This window comes from Diadema antillarum, unplaced genomic scaffold, assembly GCF_040938485.1.
Source record: "Diadema antillarum isolate AM-2024a unplaced genomic scaffold, OU_Dant_1.0 scf00000078, whole genome shotgun sequence".
Classification (NCBI taxonomy): Eukaryota; Metazoa; Echinodermata; class Echinoidea; order Diadematoida; family Diadematidae; genus Diadema; species Diadema antillarum.
In genome coordinates this window covers 511,501-532,452 of record NW_027270967.1, presented here as the reverse complement: position 1 = coordinate 532,452, position 20,952 = coordinate 511,501, and the positions used below count along the sequence as shown (strand labels likewise).

General features: G+C 39.0%; 1 protein-coding gene across 1 annotated transcript in view; it reads left to right on the top strand.

Annotated features, from left to right (window-relative positions):
* Nucleotides 1-13,003, top strand: part of LOC139717628 (thioredoxin reductase 1, cytoplasmic-like) — a 41,758-nt gene extending 28,755 nt beyond the window's left edge. The window contains exons 8-16 of the mRNA XM_071629135.1: nt 3,077-3,192; nt 3,752-3,977; nt 5,703-5,795; nt 7,656-7,732; nt 9,222-9,375; nt 9,690-9,797; nt 11,232-11,327; nt 12,114-12,248; nt 12,941-13,003. Coding sequence (XP_071485236.1) covers nt 3,077-3,192; nt 3,752-3,977; nt 5,703-5,795; nt 7,656-7,732; nt 9,222-9,375; nt 9,690-9,797; nt 11,232-11,327; nt 12,114-12,248; nt 12,941-13,003 — 1,068 coding nt within the window. The remainder of the gene's footprint in view (nt 1-3,076; nt 3,193-3,751; nt 3,978-5,702; nt 5,796-7,655; nt 7,733-9,221; nt 9,376-9,689; nt 9,798-11,231; nt 11,328-12,113; nt 12,249-12,940) is intronic.
* The last annotated feature ends 7,949 nt before the right edge of the window (nt 13,004-20,952 follow it).

Sequence of the window (20,952 nt, the reverse complement as noted above, 5' to 3'; positions counted from 1 at the left end):
CTTCACATATTTCAAGTCCACTTTTGCCACCACCATTCTTTTTCTTCTGATTCTGGTCAACTTCAACATGGTTTGGAACTGTGAGTTACATATATTAGTAGAATACTGTAAAGCAAGACATGTGCACAGCGTGAAATTTTCACAAATTGCCACTGGGGCTCAATGCATACAGTGTAGACAAGAACTTTTGCAAATCTTGGTTCACAAAATTTGCAAAATTGAAATGCACACAAAAAATTCATGATTTGCAGTGGTGCTTTTATTCACTAAGAATGGAGTTTCGAAGGCCATTGCCTCGTGGAGTGTTATATACCACACTCCGCGGTCAAAATTCAGATATACAGTGTAGCCCACACTGCTTGCAGCAGCTGCATATTACATGAAGATTGGTGCAATGAGACAAACAAGTCTTTAAATACATCTGTATAGTATGTCTCCTAGTTAGGAGACTGGCTTCTTTACAATGCCAAGATATATGCTTATTTTAAGATTGTGGCATGCGGTACATTTCTCCCAAGAAAGAATTAGCATGCTTGGCAAACATGCTGTCTTGTTTTCTCACTTCCAATATCAAAGTTCCCAGGTGTAACCACTAAATTGATTGTAGACTTGTTTGTGATTGAAAGTGAGTAATAAATATTTACACTTTTGTTTCGGTTCCTTTGTTAATTCAAGCCAGTCATATTAAGATATGCCCACTTCTGTTCTTCGAGGGATGTTCTGTCCTGAATAATTTTGCGAGTTGACCATGAGTGCCTGTTTGCCTTCTGTTGCCATTCTACTTCAGTACAAATTCTGCATTGTCACAAAGATTATGGGAGTTCTTTGTGGATGAAAAGCTCACTAAACTGAAGTACCCTTCTGGTGATGTTGTGTGAAAAATGATATTGTCCTTTCCTTGTGGTGTTTTCCTGTTTTTGTTGTTGTTGTTGACTCAATATCAAAATCTGTTGTGTTATATTCTTTTGTGTGCAGTACGGGTGTAGAGATTTACAAAAGTTTGAAATGGGCTGTGACCATAATGTTAGCTGTAGATTTTACTGATGCTGTGTAGCGGGTGGTATTTGCTCTCAGCTGTTGGGGGGGGGGGGGGGGGATGCACACTCTGTCCTCTGTTTCTTCTTCCTAGTTATGAAACCATGGCATGCAAAACTTGCCCCCCCCCCCTCCCCCCGCCCACCCCGTAAAAGAAGTAGCTCTATGGCTGACACCACTAATGCATAGTTGCCATTACTGTGGACTTTAAAACCTATTAGTGGTCACTGGGCATGTGGCCATTTCCTGTTTGACGAGTAGTAATGCAGACATAGCGGAAGCCATTTAAAACTTCATGCGAGTAAATAGTGGTAGATAAACAAGAGAACACTTTCAACCTCTTTTTTTCCCCTGTGCATTTGGATTAGATGTTCAGGACAAACAATATGGATTATGATAGATGGTAAGCTGTGCTTGGACAGATTGAGGCAATGCTGCTGTTGCTAGGCAACAGATGATTTTCCATTCCATTAATCAGGAGCACCTGTGAATTTGTTTGTGATGAGAACTTACTGGACTTTGTGTTCTATTAATGTCCTTTTTGCATCATGAACAATTCTTAAGTACATGTTTGCTTGCCACATTATAGCTCACCCAAAAATTTAACTTATTAATGCTTTTAAAGTAATCATTTTGAAATGGCGGTTGATTTATAACTCAGTGAACTGTGCCTCTCTATTCTTTCTCTTTTAGATTTTTCTGTTTCGAGGAGTAGGCTGTGATAGTGATACTTTACCTCAGCTTTTGTGGCATTCTCTCTTAATTTTACTAGGTTCAACTTTTTGTACAGTGTATGATTGAAAACAAAATCTTCATTACACTGTATTTTTCAGTGCCTTTTGTAGGTACAATTGTAGTTGGTGCATGCTCATGTAGACTTTGATAATCGCAATATCTCGGAATGAGTTTATGAACTTTGATTTCATGCATCCATTGCTCAGTTGGAAATAAGATGTAACAAATTTGCAATTACTATTATCTTGCAACAAATTGTCCTAGACTCAACAAACCAAGAAAGTGTTCTGGATGGCTCTATTCTTATATTTTTGTCTCTCGTAAAGGGAAAAATAATTTCAAAATTTGATTTAAAAAAGAAGAAAGGAGCAGATAGTGCATGAACTCACTGCTAAGTTTTGCCCAACAATATGTGAGTTGTTAACATATCTGCTCTCTTAAACCTTTGATGTCCGGAGCACATCCTCAATTCCCTCTTCCGTTTCCCTTACAAGATCAGTGAGTTGGCGTTCTCTTTCATTCTTTCCTATCTTTCCATTTATTCTGTTTTGCCTCGTGTCCTGTCAGTTGTATACCCCAGAGTCAAGGCATGTCATGTTGTTATGTTTCTCCTGTTTTGTTCTGTCCTGTAAAGTGTTTTAAATCATTTTTGTGTTAAGTATTTGTAATTAAGTATTCTCATAAGAATCTTTTGAGTGGTTCACAATATACAAGCATGCTTTGTAGTCGACCATTCAGTTCTTTTTCCTTCTGTAACTTTGTATATTGCCGCTATGCATGCATATCTTTATTTGTTGATTATCATTCATCTTTTACATAGTTGAATTTATGCCTATGGTATACCGGTAATTCCTGATTTATTCTGTGTTATGTTTTGTTGGAAGATAAACAAAGAAATAAATGAATTGCGTTGAATTGAATTGAAGGATGTTATCTTTTAGGAAACATTTTAAGGGTTGAGTGGCACCCGTGTCTTCCACTCATAGAGCTCACCTTATTCTCTAATCTGAATGGATGGGAAATCTTCAACTCTTATGTGCAGTATGCCATGGACAGTGAATATGAGTTTACTCTCAGCATCAGAGAGAATTTGAATTTGATCTGACAGAATCGTAGGGACAGGCGTAGATGTAGGATGACATGATTACTGTGGCTGTCTTTGTCTGTGAGCATACAAACAACATTGTGATTTTCAGACACGGGAAGGAAGAAATCTTGTTCCTTTTTTTTTTTTTGGCAACTGACTTCTCTGTTTCATTACCTCTATTTCAATTTTCAACCACCTCCTCCTCCTCCTCCTCAACAGACGGTGAACAGGAGGGGTAAGGAGCAGGTGCATACAGCAGAGAGGTTCTTGATAGCCACCGGGATGAGGCCTCGCTACCCGGACATTCCAGGCTGCAAAGAGTACTGCATCACCAGGTACTGGCCCCACGCTCAGAGCTCCACCTCTTTCTGTAGTGATTAGATGAGACACCCCCTTCTTCCCCATACCGTCTGGGTGTTTGACTATTCTATTGAGCTCACAGATATCTTGCAGATCGTTAGAAAACTCTTTTGCTGCGCAATGTCTGTGTCTGTTTGGATGATGCTGTTCACTTTTTTTTTTCTTCATGTTGGATACCATTTTTTCAAATTTCATGGGGTTTAGAGCTGCCTTTGTAAGCCTTTGAATGTTCTGGACTCTCTCCTGTCTAATATCCCTACCTCAGATCACATATTTTTTTTTTGTTTTCTTTGGCTGCCTGCTCTTCCCATCTCTCCATCACAGATTGAATTCAGAATTCTCTGTCAGTTTGTCTATCTGGCGTTGCTCTTCTGGTGTGCCTTTCCCAATATGTCCTCGTCTCTGATTTTCCGTGTCATTATCATCTATCCTGCCTTCAATTTTTGACATTCTTTCCTTCCCTGCATATGAATTTCCTCTCTCTGTTCTTCCGTTGTGATTATTGTCGTTCACCTCTCGCATCCCTCGACGCAGTGACGACCTCTTCTCGCTGCCGTACAACCCTGGCAAGACGGTGTGCATCGGGGCCTCCTACGTCTCGCTGGAGTGCGCGGGGTTCTTGGCCGGCATGGGCAATGATGTCACTGTCATGGTCCGCTCCATCCTGCTGCGAGGCTTCGACCAGGACATGGCCGAGAAGATCGGCACCTACATGGAGAAGCACCACATCAAGTTCATCAGGAAGGCCGTGCCGACCAAGGTGAGTAGTTTGTAGAGGGCGGGCTTTAAGCAGCTTTGCGCCCTACCCAGCCACCAGTCTGGTATCGAGCACAAACTCATTGCAGACCTACCTCAACGCTACACAGTGGCACTGGTTCGATGGTCCAGGGCCAGTAAAAATCACTGTCAGACCAGTAACTTTTGAGGTTTGGACCAGTAAAAAATGAAAAATATGGGTACCTATTTGTCCAACGTACGGGGTGGACCAGTAGAAAAAATGGGTTAGTGTGCAGGCCTGCCTACCTTGAATCTTTGATGAGGGAAACTTTTACCTTTTGATACAAAATAAAAAGTCAGTGCGTAGTCACATTGTCCTTCACGATCTTGATGATGAATATGAGAGAAAAACTTGACACAAGCCGATTTCTGTGTCAAAGTTCTTTTTGCTTTGTAAATTAGAGCTATCATGGATTATGTTTGTGATGGCAAGAACCCGACTAGGTTTTGTCATTTATATGAAAATTAAAAGTCGGTCTTCATATCCAGTTTACAGTAATGAACTCTCCTCATCCCGAGACTTGTCATGTTGTGTCCCAGCCTCAAGCTTGGAGGGAGGTACTGTAAAAGTGGTTTCTTTCGCGGTAGTTTTATTTTCACGCTTTGAGGTTGAACCGCGAATTTAACATCACGCGAAAATGTTTAGAAAAGTCACGCGAAATTAACCACGCAAGGAAATGTGACTGTGAATTCACAGATTTTGCCGACCGCGAATTTAAACACACGCGAAAAAGTCAGCACCGATGGAAACCGCGAAAGTATCTGTACGCGAAAGAAACCACTTTTACAGTAGTGTCTTTGTTTGGAAATCCAGTCACATGCCACTCAGGTCATGTCATTCATTCATTAGGACATCTTGTAGCACATTTCATAGACCATGAAATGTATAATGTCACATTTCCATGTTTTAAGCTCGAATGACATTGGAGAGTGTTTGTGTATTCCATGACCTGTAATAATTGGGCATTTTTTTGTTTTTTTCCTGGAATATCTCTGCATTGTGTGTAAGCATTCTTTGTGCATTTCTTTGGAGTTGTTAGGTAGACCTCATGACTGTGTGGTAAAGTTCTCATATTTACCTCTTTGGCACTTTTATGAAGTGCATGCAAGACAGTGTAACAATTGAATAATCTTCAGTTGAACCTCTCTTATCCGGCCTCCCTTTATCCGGATCTCTCTCTTATATGGACGCAATCTCGCCGTGATTTTTTAAAAATAATTACGGGAGGAAAGGGGGATTCCCAACTCCTTGAGATCTCCTACACAAACGTAATGAATTACATATACTTGATACATTTCTTAATAATTATTTAGGTAAATCATCCCAAGAATTTATAAAAGAAAATGATTTCATTCTTGCAAACACGAACCTCTATTTTGGGGTCTGTTACTGAGTGTAACAATGAAAAGGTTGCAGTATACACATTACTACATGTGGTACTACAATGGGCTACATCAGTACATGTGTATGTATATGTACATGTATAAAGCATTGAGTCTCCCGTATCCGGCCAAATCCCTTATCCGGATGAGACCCGGTCCCGACTTGTCCGGATACGAGAGGTTCAACTGTATTTAAAGTTCTGTGCATTTAATATTGTAATGCAGTGTTGTGTTTATCTTGCTTTGTTTGTTCCTGATATGCCTGACTTAGCCAAATCAATTATATGAAATATTGAGAAAAGACACACTTTCTGTCTACACCCAGATTGAGATGGTAGAAGAGGGACAGCCCCCAACTCTCAGGGTTCACTACAAGAAGACGGAAACGGGCCAGGAGTCGTCCATAGAGGTCAACACGGTGAGTATATGTGACAGTGCACCTCAAAACGAACATAAAGTCGCACACACTGATTTCGCGTGAGGACTGAAAATAAGTGAAATGGGTCAACCTAGCCGAACTTGACTTTTTCTTATTTTCTGAAAGAGCGGGTCTTCTTTTACATTATGCTAAAATTTGGTATCATAAAGCGGGCAGGAAAGTGTGTTTTTTTAGCAGTTTATCTCGAACATTTTTGGTAGAATTGGGTGATTAGGTGTGTCTTTAGAATGCCTTTTTCATTTCTGAAAAACCTTGTCCACACTCTTCACTTTCAACTCTCATAACTTTTAAAAGGATAGTGCTACTGCTTTGAAAGTTGGCATTGATTATGGACAGAATGTGTTAATGAAGCATGCTTAATTTCAGTTTAATCTGATAATCCCTTCATTGTTGTTACTCTGGTGGTTTACTTCCTGTTTTTTGTCCCATTCACCGCACAGCCAGCACGGTAAAGATTAAGCGCTTAAATAGACTTTGTACTTCAGAGCCTCCTTTCTCAGTTCACACTTTTCCTGAGTTTTTGCTTTCTTTCCAATATTTAGATAGGTTAGGAGAGTCCATTTGATTTGAGTTGTACATCATTTTAAAGCTTAAAGTCTGCTCTTTCAGAATATGGTCTTAACTAAAAATTCATGTCTGGCGACTTTTTGTTTGTTTTGAGGTGCAGAGTCACATATGTAGGCCTTGACCTGTCTCACATCCGTCTCCTATGTATATGGGACTTGGGGGAAACACAATGTCCCAACAGTGTGAGGTTGATACAGAGGTAATATCATGTCCTGTTTCTCCAGATATGATTGTTTGTTTGCTTGTGTGTGTGTGTGTGTGTGTGTGTGTGTTTGTGTTTGTAAATAATGGATGTGCTCAATATTCAGCAGATACTGATCACAATTTTCTACTTACCTGGCATTGGATATTTGTCATATAGTAAGCAAATAATCAACATTGGTGAAGGTGATGGGACAAACTATCACTTCCGAGGCGATCTGGATGTAGCTATCTTTCCGAAGCGCAGCTGAGGAAAGATAGCGTACACATTCAGATCGCTGAGGAAGTGATAGTTTGTCTCATTGCCTGAAACTAAAAATTGATTATTTGCTTTATATTCCACATCTAGGGTCCTAGAAATTCCCATTTTATTCCACATCTGAAACCGTTTTAGCTGTCTTTAGGTATCCTTAGGGCTTAGGCTACGTGTGCGCGTAGATGACAAAGCAATGAATTTGCTGCGCGCACCGCGCGGCACCGAAGTGAAAGTGCATTGCACTGTGTACTATCAAGTGACCTAGGTCACATGATAGTCCACAGTGCAACGCTTTTTTATTTCGTGCGTACTCATCTTGCGTTAGGACTGTGTGGACTGTGTGGAGATCAGCGAAACAAAAGGGACTATCAACATAGAGTGTAACGAACTTTTCTTCTCAGGTGATGTGATGGGCAAAACTACGCTTCATCACGTGATCAGCTCTGGACCAATCCTATTGCAACATTCTTAGTATGTGGAATATGATAGTATATCAACATGACTTCTGTCCGTAAATGTGTGAAACCAGATGTGCACCAGCCACTGTGGCATACACATTATAGACTTATGCTGACTTAAGCATGCAAGACATGCTGCAGTGCTCTCTCTTTGTATTTATCTCTCTTTTTGTGATAGAAATTGACTTCAAATTTCCTATTTTGTTTTACAACCCTAATGCTATGATGCTCATTGAACACGATGGTGTGGTAGTCACTTGACTCACAGGTGGTGATTTCTCACTAAATTGATTCCTGTGCCAGGAAATGCTTGTTGACTTCATTTAAATGGTCAGTTTACACTTCTATGTCCACCAGGTCCTGATGGGAATCGGTCGGGACGCGTGCACAGACAAGATTGGGCTGGACCAGGCAGGAGTCATCGTAAATCCAAAGTGAGTCTTGCATGGTCAGGCATTTGTCAGGGGAAGGCACCGTTGTTTTTAAAAATCATTCTCTGTGATCTATGTGTTGGTATTTGTTGCAATGTGAAGAAGATGAATGTGGAAAGCATGATTTGTTGGATGTGTAATTTGTAGTCAGAATTTAGTGGTATGTATAGCATTTCTCATTGGCCCTCCTGCTGTAGTGAATGCAGGATGAGGTTACCTACCTAACATAGGGTTACTGTGCAAGACTAGTCAAGTGACCAGCGACAGGGTCTTTGCTGATCAGTTGAGATTTCCGAACTATGCTTTTGTATTATCTAATTTTGCTGCCACTGTTAACGGTAGCAAAAATCACAATCAGTTTGCTGTCACCGCTTTGGTAGCAAAGATCACAAACAGTTTGCTACCACTGTTAATACAGTAGCAAAGATTACAGCCATTGAATAGAGCACCATGTGGAGATGTTCATGCCTACACATTTTATTTGGATGAGCAGTGGGCGAATTGAGCAATTTCATGCACATGCTCAAGGTCAAAGGTTAAAAGGTCAAGGTCAAATACACAAAATTTCACTATTTCCACCATATCTATGCAATGCCTGAAGATATTTTCTTGAAACTTAGTGTATACATGTATTACCCAATTAAGATTTTGTGGTGAAAGTTTGGGTCATGTGGTCAAAGGTCAAAGGTCAAAAGGTCAAAAAAAAAATATTAAAACTTCTTTTTTTTTCCGTACCTTGGAAAATTGTTCAAAGTATCTTCATGGAACATAGTATATACATGTACTGACTGGCAGTGATTATCTAGAGAATGTAGGGTTCATGGGGTCAAAGGTCAAGTGCAACACATCAATATTTTACCATTTCCCTCATGTTTATGCAATGCCAGCAGGATTTTTTTTTTTTTACACTTGGTGTATGGATGTGTAACCTAATAGAAATTCTCTGGAAAATTTTTTTTTTCTTTTTCTTTTTTTTTTTGCCTCAAAGGTCAAAAGGTCAAAGATCAAGTGAAAGTGCTGAACCAGCTTTTTCCTCCATATCTCAGAAGTGGCTCAATTTATCTGGAAACTTACTACATATTTATGCATGTTCTACCTGAAAGTGATTATCTTATGAATTTTAGGGTTAAAGGCCAGATGAAAATGGTAACAATTTACTATTCAGTACAGAAATTGCACTTTTTCTCCATACCGGTACCTTGAAAATTGCTCAATGTATGAATGGGTCAAATATGAAGTTAAAGTCCTTAAATCCCCAAATACATGCTCTCCTATTCATCCAATTAAACCTAGGTCAAGGAAGGTGAACATTCGACACATTTGTGACAAACTTGTCATTTCAATATTTTGCCAATTTTTTGAAAATGTAATTACACATTGTCCACATGTACTATCTAGACCTATTAGGACAATCGTGCATTATGGCAGTGGCATACCAGTTGCCAAAGCGACATTTCTAGTTTTTTTTTTTTTAATCCTTGTTGCTTTGAAGGAATGGCAAGATCCCAGTCACCAACGAGCAGACCAACGTGCCACACATCTATGCCGTTGGGGACATTCTGGAGGGTGGGCATGAACTGACACCGGTGGCCATAGAAGCAGGGAAGCTCCTGGCTAGAAGACTGTACAACAACCACTCGAGACAAGTAAGTACCTGGGACCAGTGTCCAATCACTGAATAGTGCTATTGAAACCTGTGATTAGAATTTCAAGTCAACAAAAATAAGGCCTAAGAACAGTTATGTTTAAAGGTATTCAAAGATGAAAAGAGTTTTGAATATCAACTTAATCAGGACCCTGTTACATAAAGTTGATCGTAAAGTTGCGCATGACTTTAAGAATGACTTTGGTATGGCAAGCCAAGTGGGTTTCGTAATCTTTGTTAAGTTCTGTAGCTAAGTTCAAATTTGCAGATGATAATGATTAATGCTTTGTGTGTCTCTATTTCTCTCTTGTGTAGTGTGACTACGTCAATGTTCCCACAACTGTCTTCACGCCGTTGGAGTACGGATCATGCGGTCTCTCGGAGGAGGACGCCATCTCAAGTTTGGGGGAGGAGAACATCGAGGTTAGGAGCAGACATTCTCTTGATGGTGCTGGGTTGCCATGGCAATGCTCATTGTTGCGTTGGTTGATGATTTTGTAGAAAGCATCCTTTGAACAAAATGTAGTTTGTTCCATCAGCAGGATAGGCATTTTGTAGGAACAAACATTTGAGCATAATTTGTGACCGTGCACCTCAAAACGAACATAAAGTCGCACACACTGATTTTGCGTGAGGACTGAAAATAAGTGAAATGGGTCAACCTAGCTGAACTTGACTTTTTCATATTTTCTGAAAGAGCGGGTCTTTTACATTATGCTAAAATTTTGGTATCATAAAACGGGCAGGAAAGTGTGTTTTTTTAGCAGTTTATCTCGAACATTTTTTGTAGAATAGTGTGATTAGGTGTGTCTTTAGGATCCCTTTTTCATTTCTGAAAAACCTTGTCCATACTCTTAACTTTCAACTCTAATAACTTTTGAAAGGATAGTGCTACTGCCTTGAAAGTTGACATTAATTATGGACAGAATGTGTTAATGAGGCATGCTTAATTTCAGTTTAATCTGATAATCCCTTCATTGTTGTTACTCTGGTGGCTTACTTCCTGTTTTTTGTCCCATTCATCGCACAGCCAGCACGGTTTGGTAAAGATTAAGCGCTTGAATAGACACTGTACTTCAGAGTCTCTTTTCTCAGTTCACACTTTTCCTGAGTTTGTGCTTTCTTTCCAATATTTAGATAGGTTAGGAGAGTCCATTTGATTTGAGTTATACATCATTTTAAAGCTTAAAGTCTGCTCTTTCAGAATATGGTCTTAACTAAAAATTCCTGTCTGGCGACTTTTTGTTTGTTTTGAGGTGCAGGGTCACATTTGTGTACTATTCAGTTGCTAGTCCTCTAGACCTTTTCAGTTTTAAAACTCTAACTTTTGTCTACCCTGATTGGAGGCCTTCCAAAATAAGAAAAGATGATTCAATGGCTTATGCAACAAATCAGATGCATTTGCTGTGTCAGTACATAAGTGAACTATTGTTAGGTATACTTCAAGCAATGATTTACCCCCCTCGAGTTGTGCTCTAAATACTGTAAAAACTGTTAGTTTCATGAGGGTGTATTTTTTGTGAATTTTGCAAGTCACTGTTGGGCCACAAATTTAACAGCACAGGATAATATTGTGCATGGACAGGCATTAGTGCACTTGCGGTGGACTCCCTGTCAAGTCACAAAAACGACATCTCGCGCAAATGTTTGTGCCCTCCTCAGTCACGAAAATATCAGTACATGAAAATAACAGCTTTTCCGTTTAACATTAACATTTAAAACGACACCTAAACTATACAGGTCTACATAATTATATGCACCCCTTTCCTTTGTCTCTTGTGTTAGCTACCAGCTTATTTTCTTCTCTCACGGATTCTTACCCATTGCTGACGCTTTTGCTACCATGTTTTCTTGCAGGTGTACCACACGTACTTCCAGCCCCTTGAGTTCACAGTCTCACACAGAGAGGCCAATGCCTGCTATGCCAAGATCATCTGTGACAAGAACAAAGATGTGAGTTTTAGTCGGCACGTAATGCCTCTCAAAGTCTAATTGCAACTTCTGGAAACATTCTGGGACAAAAAAAGAAAAAGGAAAAAAAAAGAGAAATCTCTCCTGTTATCATCCACTTGCTTGCACCAATGTGTAATGTCTTAAAAGTGTGCGGGCAAAGGGGATTCATCAAAACTGCTTGTAAAGCAAAACTTGATTTTATTATTTTTGAAATCAGAGAAATAAAGATATACGGTATAGATACATTTATTTACAGCCTTTGTTATATCATGGCATTCTACTGCATTTGGTGATATTAATCTTTATTTGTTATACTTCTCCTTTCTCCAATATTCTTAATTATGAGAATATGAGAATATACAAAATATCCAAACAGAAATTGTGAGTTTACTTGTAAACTAACACCTAGAATTTAGATAAGCCTTTGTGATGGAAGCTAGTCTTGAATAGCCTGAAAACTCGATGCAATGGTTGCCTTTTAAGTTCTCAAAACTACATTCCATGAAATAAAATAAATTTAGAAGCACCAGATCAATGGAAAAGCCTGTTGACTAGGTCCACATGGAAAAATCTAATAATTTGAATACTTTATTGATCAGGCAGTTGTGCAAATATTATGAAACCACCCCCCCCCCCCCCCCCCCCCCCCCCCCCCCCGAAAAAAAAAAAAAGAGAGAAAAAGCTAAGTAAGAGAAAACTTAAATATTTATAAAGCTGGTGCCATATTCTCCTTATGCTCTGATATGTTTTTTTGGTTTTTTTTTCTCCGACTGACTACACATGTAGGAGAGAGTGATAGGATTCCACGTCCTGGGTCCTAATGCAGGGGAGATCACACAGGGCTTTGGAGTAGCTATGAAGGCTGGTGCTACGAAAGCCCACTTTGATTCCACAATAGGCATCCATCCCACATGTGGAGAGGTAAGCCCATTCCCCTCTGCTACTGCATGGGATTTCCACCTCCTGGTTTTATGTGTGTACAATAGCTTACCTTCCGTCTTCTGATACTATAAACGTCAATATTTTCTCATGATTAATTTTTCACGCTGAGCGACTCAAAAACATATTCGCGGGTTGGTGAATTCATACTGCGTTATTGTCAACCCATTTACACTGTGCTGAGAAAATTGTGAAGATACTTTCATGGGTTTTAGAATTTGTGCTAGCCAGAAGTAGCGTGAAATATGCGAAAATTTCTGTGTTTACAGTAGCTGGAAGTTGAAATTTGTGGAAATTGTTGTATGCACTGAAAAAAGGTGAGCTCTTCAGATGGGGTAGCATTAGGATTAATCAATTTGTGTATATGATAATGTCCATGTATAGCGTGATTTCGGTGATGAATGCTTGTATTTTGTGCTGCTCAGAAAAAGGTCAGGAGAGTGATGAACCTTTTCAACAATGGCAGCCCAGTGTGGCACCCTCTGGATTGAGTTCACTGTATTTAATGTTATGATCTGAATGTCCTTTATTCTTTATTCCTTCTTGAATATAAACTTTCTTCATAAAATTATATAATTAAACATGATTAAAATGCTAGGGTACTCCTTTATATATACTCTATCATAATGGTTCATTGTACTTTCTTCCCCATCTGATTTCACCCCCTTCTGCAGTTGTTCACAACGATGCAAATAACTCGAAGCTCGGGAGAAGACATCACTCCACAGGGTTGCTGAGGTTAAGCCCTACCGCGTTAGCTCCCACGTCACCAAAACATTCTGCCTGAGAATCCAACAACATTAAATGTGCTTGCATGAAATATCTACCACTGTGTCTAATCTCTAATCTGTGTAAACGGGATCTTACATCACTCTGTTTCAGCTAAACATGCAGTGCGTTTTTCCCAGTGTAGCCAGTTTAATATGACCAGGAAACTTGGTTTAAAAGCCCAGAGGCTTTCTTTTTTTTATGCTCTTTCACTCAAAAGACGAGCAAAACACTGAAAGGTTTTACTCTCGTGAAATGATGCGTAAGCTTTCATAAGTGATCAACTTTGTTTTTACACCAATGAATGCCCTCCAGTAGAGAATGTGTGTTAGTCTTCCTGAATCCACTGATATGGTAGAAATAAGGGATGAGAGAATGGGGGTGGGTTGAAAGGGGACAATTATGGAAACCCAAATGAACACAGCGTGAAAAGCGCATTTTTATTATTAAAAGCAATATCAAGCACAGTGGATGCGCAGTTGGTCTCTTGAGAGTGGTTGACAGATTGGTAGGCAGATTTGGTTTGTTGACGTGGGAACAATAAGCGGTGGGGTTACTCCGTCTTTCTCATTTTTTTGTTCCCTTGGATGGAAGCTGTGTTAGATTGGGCGCTGGGGCAGTGTCAATGCCCAGCATGATGACGGCCATCTTTGTAAACCCGTACTCCGGGGCGAAGTTGGCTTGACGGAACCCTCTGGCACAGTTTCTAAGCAAGTTTTTTTTTTGTATTATTACTTTTTTTTTTTGGAAGGAATTTACTTATATCAATCCATCTGTAACACATTCCTGTGTCTTGTGTAGATTTTTGGCTCCATTTCCCTTGGAACGTGAAAAATACTCAACAGCAAAAATTTGACAGAGCCAGTGGAAGCAATAACAGGCGACTTTAAGTTCTCTCCGTAATCAATTTGGAGATTGCCTGTGCTCCTCTTTCGCACTGATCACAACAGGGGAAAGGAGAACAGATCTCAGAAGTCCAGGAAGTGGTGCGGCTGGATTAGATATTTGAAACAACCCTTTTCATGCATGAGTCTGTGCATTGTAAATACATGAAATGTAGTATGTCATGCAATGGAGTTCTTGACAGCAAAGAACCACATGTGAGTTATGTCTGTACAGAGTCGTGTGGCACATTGTGTTATTTCTACAATAGAAATTTTCTTGTTTGTCAAAAGTGTACCTGTATTATTTTCTCTCCTTTTTAGGGGGTGGGGGTGGGGATGTTTATGATTTTGCCTCTGTTTGATTTATTTTTGGAGTCTTACAACACAGCAGTAGCAAGCAAGAAAAAAATCTCTGTAATATTTACCATCACTGTGTAATTTGTGTGCTAATTGCTTGCAAGTTTTTCATAATTTCATCTGTTATGTTGTTTTGAAAGATTGTTGGTCCCAAGTTCGACTGCCATGACTGTAAAATGGCAAACTGTACTTGTAATTGGTATTGTAGAACATAATAGCAGCTAATATGTGACCTTTGAGGTAAATTTCACTTTCAGCTCACTCTTGTGGTGATCAATACTCTGCTTTTGTTTTGTGTTTTTTCCCCTTTTTTTCTTCGGTGATATGAGAATATAAAGGAAAGTTTTGCAGCAGAACGGACTACATGGCTCGTGCATGGTTTGTGCTCTGCCATTTAACCTTTCTGTGTGTCGAGACATTGAAGGTTGTTACTCTTGATACTGTCCTGACAAACGAGGCTTTGTCTGAATTCTTGTGAGGGGCATTCGAAATGAAAAAAAAAAAATGGGGTTTTGAGATTGGGAGAAGACCAGTGCATGGAACAGACACCACAGACCAGTGGCAGAGTGTTGAACATGTGCAGAGTTCAAAATACCTGTTCCAAAAACAGCTGTGTTTCAGTGAAGACCCCAATTCTTCAATTAGCTTGCATCTGTCAATATCCCCCCCTGACCTTTTTCGAGTGGGGGGTGGGGGTGGGGGGGGGGTGTTACCTTGCATCCTGTATCAGTGATGTGCCTGTGGATGTGTGAGGTGTGTGATGCAATGTGTTTGGTTTGGAATGATTTGTTCTATACCTGTGGTCTGAAACTGAAAGTACAACAGCAGCAAAAGAATCGAAGTGATGTTTGTTTTTTGCTTGAAGTAATTTTATTTTCAGAAATTTGACTTGCATACTGTGGCTTAATTTTGTTGTGAGCCTGTGTGTTGAATATTTTTGAGTGGTACTTGCTTACATTATCTTTTATTGAGTGAATATTTGTACCATGTTTGCCTTTCTTTCCATCAAGTGTTATGACAGTTGATTTCTGCAGTTGTAATCGTGATGCGTGATGAATACCATCACTTTTCTAGGACCATGCGTGAAACTGTCTCTTTGTATCATCAATACTTTGTTTGAAATCGCGGTATCAAGCTCATTGAAGCTGTGGATCAAGTAAAGGAGTTGATTAGGATACCTCAGACTGTAGAGGGTCATCGGTTTATATATGTTGTATGTTCATATTAACAAAAAAAAAAAAAAAAGGAGAAAGAAGCCTGTTGGGTGAACAGAATTAACATGATTGGAATTGTATGCAGAATATAGTTGTGTAGGTCAGTACAGGACCCCTGCAATATTTTCACAAATATAATCACTTGTACTGGTATTTCAAGTGTTGTAATTTGTATGTGGCCAAGTTTTGTTTTGTTGGTCATCTCTCAAAATGTCTCATGCGTTGTTTGTATGTTGGAAGATGAAGAAAGCCTGTTTGATATGCTTGGATTTGCTGGTGTCTGGCTATTTCATTTAGTATTTCTCTATCTCAACAATCCTGTATCAAGTGATGTATTCAAATTTGTGGAGAATTGTCTCCTGTCTCCTGTAGTCTATAGATGACGGGTAGATTTCGGAACCAGTCTAGAGCAGTTGGACTTTGGTAGGAGTGACTTGATATCATTTGTTTGTCATGCAGGTGCTGTATGACATAGTGTGGATTTGAAATTAATTTTTTATAGAACAGTTTCTCAGTTCTCATTGAAATATTTTTCTTACATGTACATCTGTACTTGATGTCAACCAGTCAGGTCAGATTTCATGACATGACTCACTAGAATTAACGATCTGTCTTTGCTTTGTTTTTTTCTAAATTATTTTTCTGTTGATAAGAGCTCAAATTTATATGTCAAGATTGAAACAAAAAGCATATTTTCTGTTTAGCCCGAGGTGACATCAGTGGAATTTTCATTTCTTGTTTTTTTTTTTTTTTTTTGGTGTATCATATTGTGAGGAATGCCATGTGTCATGGAAAAGTTTGTGCATGTTCATTTATTCACTTTGATTTGAGAGGATTGACCTCTACTACTAGTGACATCAGCTTACCATCTATGCCTAGGCCGTGCCGCCGAGATAACGCACAGCTATGACTCGAGAAAGGTGTGTGAAGAATACCTCAAGTCATTTTTCCTCATTGATTAAGTTTGATTAAATCATATCCAGATACTGTCCCTAAATTTGTGAGAGGTTGTTGTAATTGGCCCTGGCCTAATGCAGCTGCTTGTTGTTGAGTACTTGTGATTTTGTGTAAATATGAGGGTGTTCCCTATTCAATTCAAGGAAATGGGTCCATTTTTTTTCTTTTACTATTATTACATTTTTGTTTTAAGGAGAGGGATATATTGAGTAAGTGTTTATTTTGTGTGTGTATTTCTGCTTTATATACTGTATAACCAAGATGTATCACTCTGACATATATACCCATGTCCTAGCTGTCATATGTTTTAAAGGTTTGCTGTATTTTTTTCTTTTTTCCTGTGTATGTGCCTCAAGTGCGACACGTCTCAGTTTTCTTGATTTCATTTTTCAGCATCTGCTGCTGTACAGGACACTATATTTACAGGTATTCTGTAGTGTAGAGTTCAGATTCAAAAATTCTCTGCACAAATCTTATACCATACACTTTTTTGAGGGTACAAATTCTAGCGTGTATATGAGAGTAAATGCTTTTTGCAGACAAGCAGTATGTGTATATTCATAGGTCATGATTATGCTCTTGAAACTACTGAATGAAGAAAAAAATGATTAAGTACAATAAAGGATAAGACACCTTGTACAGACAGTGTCATGACATTTGTATGTGCTTTCTTTTGACTCCTACAGTATATTATAGTCAACCTTGCTGAAGTCGACCTGCCATAAGTCAAATAATCATCCAATTCGAATATCTTTTAAGTCCTCTTCTCTTTATATTCCATTGATCTTAATCCCTAATAAAATTTTCTCCATGTCGAACTATTTCTTTAGTCCAGATAGATTGCGACTTAGGCGAGGTTGACTGTATATGTGTGGTGTGTGCATTATTGTCAATGCACTTAATGACACAGTGTCAAGTCCATAGTATACAAATAATGACTGCTATGAGGGGCACTGTTAAAATTATGGGCCCAAGGTGATGTGAAAACCGTAACCATGCGGGAAGCGAAGCTGAGGGCATGGTTATGGTTTTCACATCACCGAGGGCCTACATAATTTTAACTGTGTCCCGAATATCAAGCAGTTATTATTTGTTTTATATACCGAAAATATAGATTCTAGTCCCTTTTACAGCACTCGTAATCAATGCTGATCGACAGCGCGGCGGTCGTATCATTGGTACGTACATGAGTGATCATCAATATGTGTACAGTTTACGGGGTTGCGACTGTATGTCTCCAAACCAGTCCGCTAGTCTCTTTAACAGCATGCTGATCGACTGCGTGGCGGTCGTATCATTGGTGCATACATATGAGCGAACTATGTGTACGGGGTCGCGACTGTCTCCAAACCTATTTACTAACTGTGCCCGGGCCCCGGTCACAGTAACTCAAAAATAGGGCACAGCTATTTTCATGACTCCCCTTTTAACCAATCAGATGAGAGGATTCTAGAAATGAGGTATATAATTTGTCTTACCCCCTCCCCCTGGGGCAAAGGGACCCATTGTTGTTGTTGTTGGTAGTGGTAGTGATGGTGGTGGTGCAAGTTCAGTGGTGACCAGTAGCCATGTTTGTTTGTTTTTTCCCCCCAAGAAAAACTAGTCTGGTGACCAGAGATCAAAGTGAAGACGGTATCGTGTTCCGGAACAACCTTAAAGTGAGGCAGTCCTCACGAATTTCAAAAAAATATGTTGTTGTTTGTACCTCCAATGAACTACTTTCACCAAAAGCAAACTTTCAAATCATCAAACACAAATAAGCTCGTAAATTTTGATTGAAAAAGTGTGAATCTGCATGGTGAATATGCTAATGAGCAAGTCTTGGCGGAGAGTCAGACGTCACCGAGGCACAACTCTTCCCAGCCGTGTTCTGCTCGTCATGCGTACGCTCCCTAGAAATTTATAAATTCATGTTTACTATTTATTTTTATATTAATTATATATATAAATGAGCTTGAAATATTTTGTTTGAAATAATAAAACCACATATTGTCACATTTTATGACAAAATCAGGTATGATCATTTTAAACACTTAAATTGGTTTTCTGCAGCACGGCTGTCAACTTAGTGAGTTGGGCATCAATGACGCTGCACCTTTTTGCAGGCTTTTACACGATCGCTTGCAGGAATTATTTTTAAAATATCGCGTACAGAGACAGTGTTTGCTTTCCACGTGTATAAATTGGTGAAAGGTTATAGTTTTTTACTCTTCTTAATTATCATACAGTGAAAATTCTCAGGACTGCCTCCCTTTAAACAATGGTATATTTATTATACAAATGTACCTGCTTTAAAAAGTCATAAGTGAATTGGATGAATACCAACTGCAGGCTATCTTTGATCAAATACTGTACATGCAGTCTTCTGGAAATGCAAAAATCTCCCTTATGGGCGAGGGGGTATCCCTCCCCCCCCCCCCCCCTCCTACACCTTTCCCTGCCCGTTTCCCCTTATATGTTGATAGCAGCAACAATTGAATATTTTACCAAAAATGCGTACCTAATGTCTCTGAATTTCAAGTCTAAAAATGCAAAAATCTCCTTCGTGTGGGAGGGGGTATACAGTCTTCTAATACACTGTCTCTCTTCCACAGTGACACTCCTGGCGCAGAAAGGCTGGACCTGAATTTGCAGTGCCACTGCAAACGGCTATAAACTACAACTGTGATTTTCATATACCTCAGTGACCAAAGGTTGAAATTTGGGCTTCTTTGAACAGGGTTCCTGCACCTTTAACAAAAATAAATTCCATGACTTTTCCTTGACTTTTCCAGGCCTGGAAAAAGATTCCTTTGACTTTTTCAGGTTTTCCATGACTGCAGGAACCCTGTTTGAACCTTGGTGAAGTAACTGCATTGTAATCTTTACTTCCATGATAAGCATGTTCACGTGATGAAAACTGCACCAAAGGTGTAAAAGGGACTTGTTAGTTTGTTCATGTAGTTTAATACAAATTAAAAAAAAAAAAAAAAAAGGGAAAAAACCCCCCCTTAAAATACATGTTGCAGGTTATCTTGCAATGTGAGAAATTCTAGGGTGGCATTCAGCTGTGTCCCCCTCCCAAGTTTTGTACAGTTATCTTACATGGTGTCCCACATAAGTGGAAACATGTCATCCAACAAATTGACCATTCATGTCTGATAATTCTACACGCACATTCAGCCACATTTATGTGGAAGTGGGACTGTGTGTAGGAAACCAGCCGTCTCTCAAGATTTTTCTTGCATGAATACATATTTAGATGACATGAATCTCTTAACTGTTTGTTTGGATGTTTGTGTGCATGTGTGTGTCTGGTTTGTAAGTCTGTTTACAATGTACCTATTATTGTAAGAAGTCCCGGGTAAACCATTATGATATTGTGCCTTTTAAAATTACTTGCCATAAAGCAAATGTTCATTGCTAAGTAATATATAATAATAGTGATAATAGTAATACCACACACAAAACAACTCTTTCAAACTTTACAATGCACAGCACAAATAAAAATCTTTTTTTTTTTTTTAAATACATGAGACAGTAAAAAGAAAGCTTCTTCTGAGACTGAAAATTTTCTTTTGGTATGAATGATCAAATTCCAAATTTTAATCTAATGAAAAAAAGAGATATAAAAACAGGTATATATACATATAGGTCACACACAATAAAATGTCGAATTGATGTACTGCACACTCTGTGGAAACTAAATATATGGCAGATACATTTTCTTCGGCTAACTAGACCACACAAAGATTTCTCATATGCACATTTATACATGTTTAATTTATTCATTACAATCATTGATTGTGATTGCAGTAGGCTGAAAGACTGGAGGAGTTGTATTGAAAATCGACATTTAAAAAATCTATCAAGGTAATTCAACATGCATTGAGTATCTACGCAAGTATTTACAATATAGATATGTGTGAGTACGAACTGGTACTACAGCTTGTATCACAAATTCAACACTTCACTGTTTTCTATACACAATATACAGCAATCTCACAAACAAACGTAAGGGGATGTCTTAACAGTGAGTATAGCTCTACAGAACAAATGGACGGACTATTCTTCTTGGCACCCTCTTCCCAGCTGTTTGAGGTGCAGTGGACGCTTGTCTTTGTAGCGAGGCTTGTCAATCATGGGCTGCGTGTCTTGTGACCACAGCTCTCTGTATTGTGTCCTGTTCATTCACTGACCACAACTGACCCTCACATATGATTAGTCATGCAGCAGTGAGAGAAGATAAAAATCTTGTTAAAAAGCAGCCACAACAGACAACTTACGTGGTAGGTACAAGACAGCAAGGTCGGATTACAATTAGACAAAGATAAAGTTGTAAAATTGTCAATAGAAGCAATTAGACTAGACGACAAGAACACATCTTTGTCCATGTTTCATCTATCAAAGGCACATGAAATTTGTCCTTCGCTCTGCAATAATTCCAGTTTAATACTCGAAACTACAAGTACTGTGTATATCAGAATGTATGTCCAACACAACTAGACACACACGGCACACAAACTT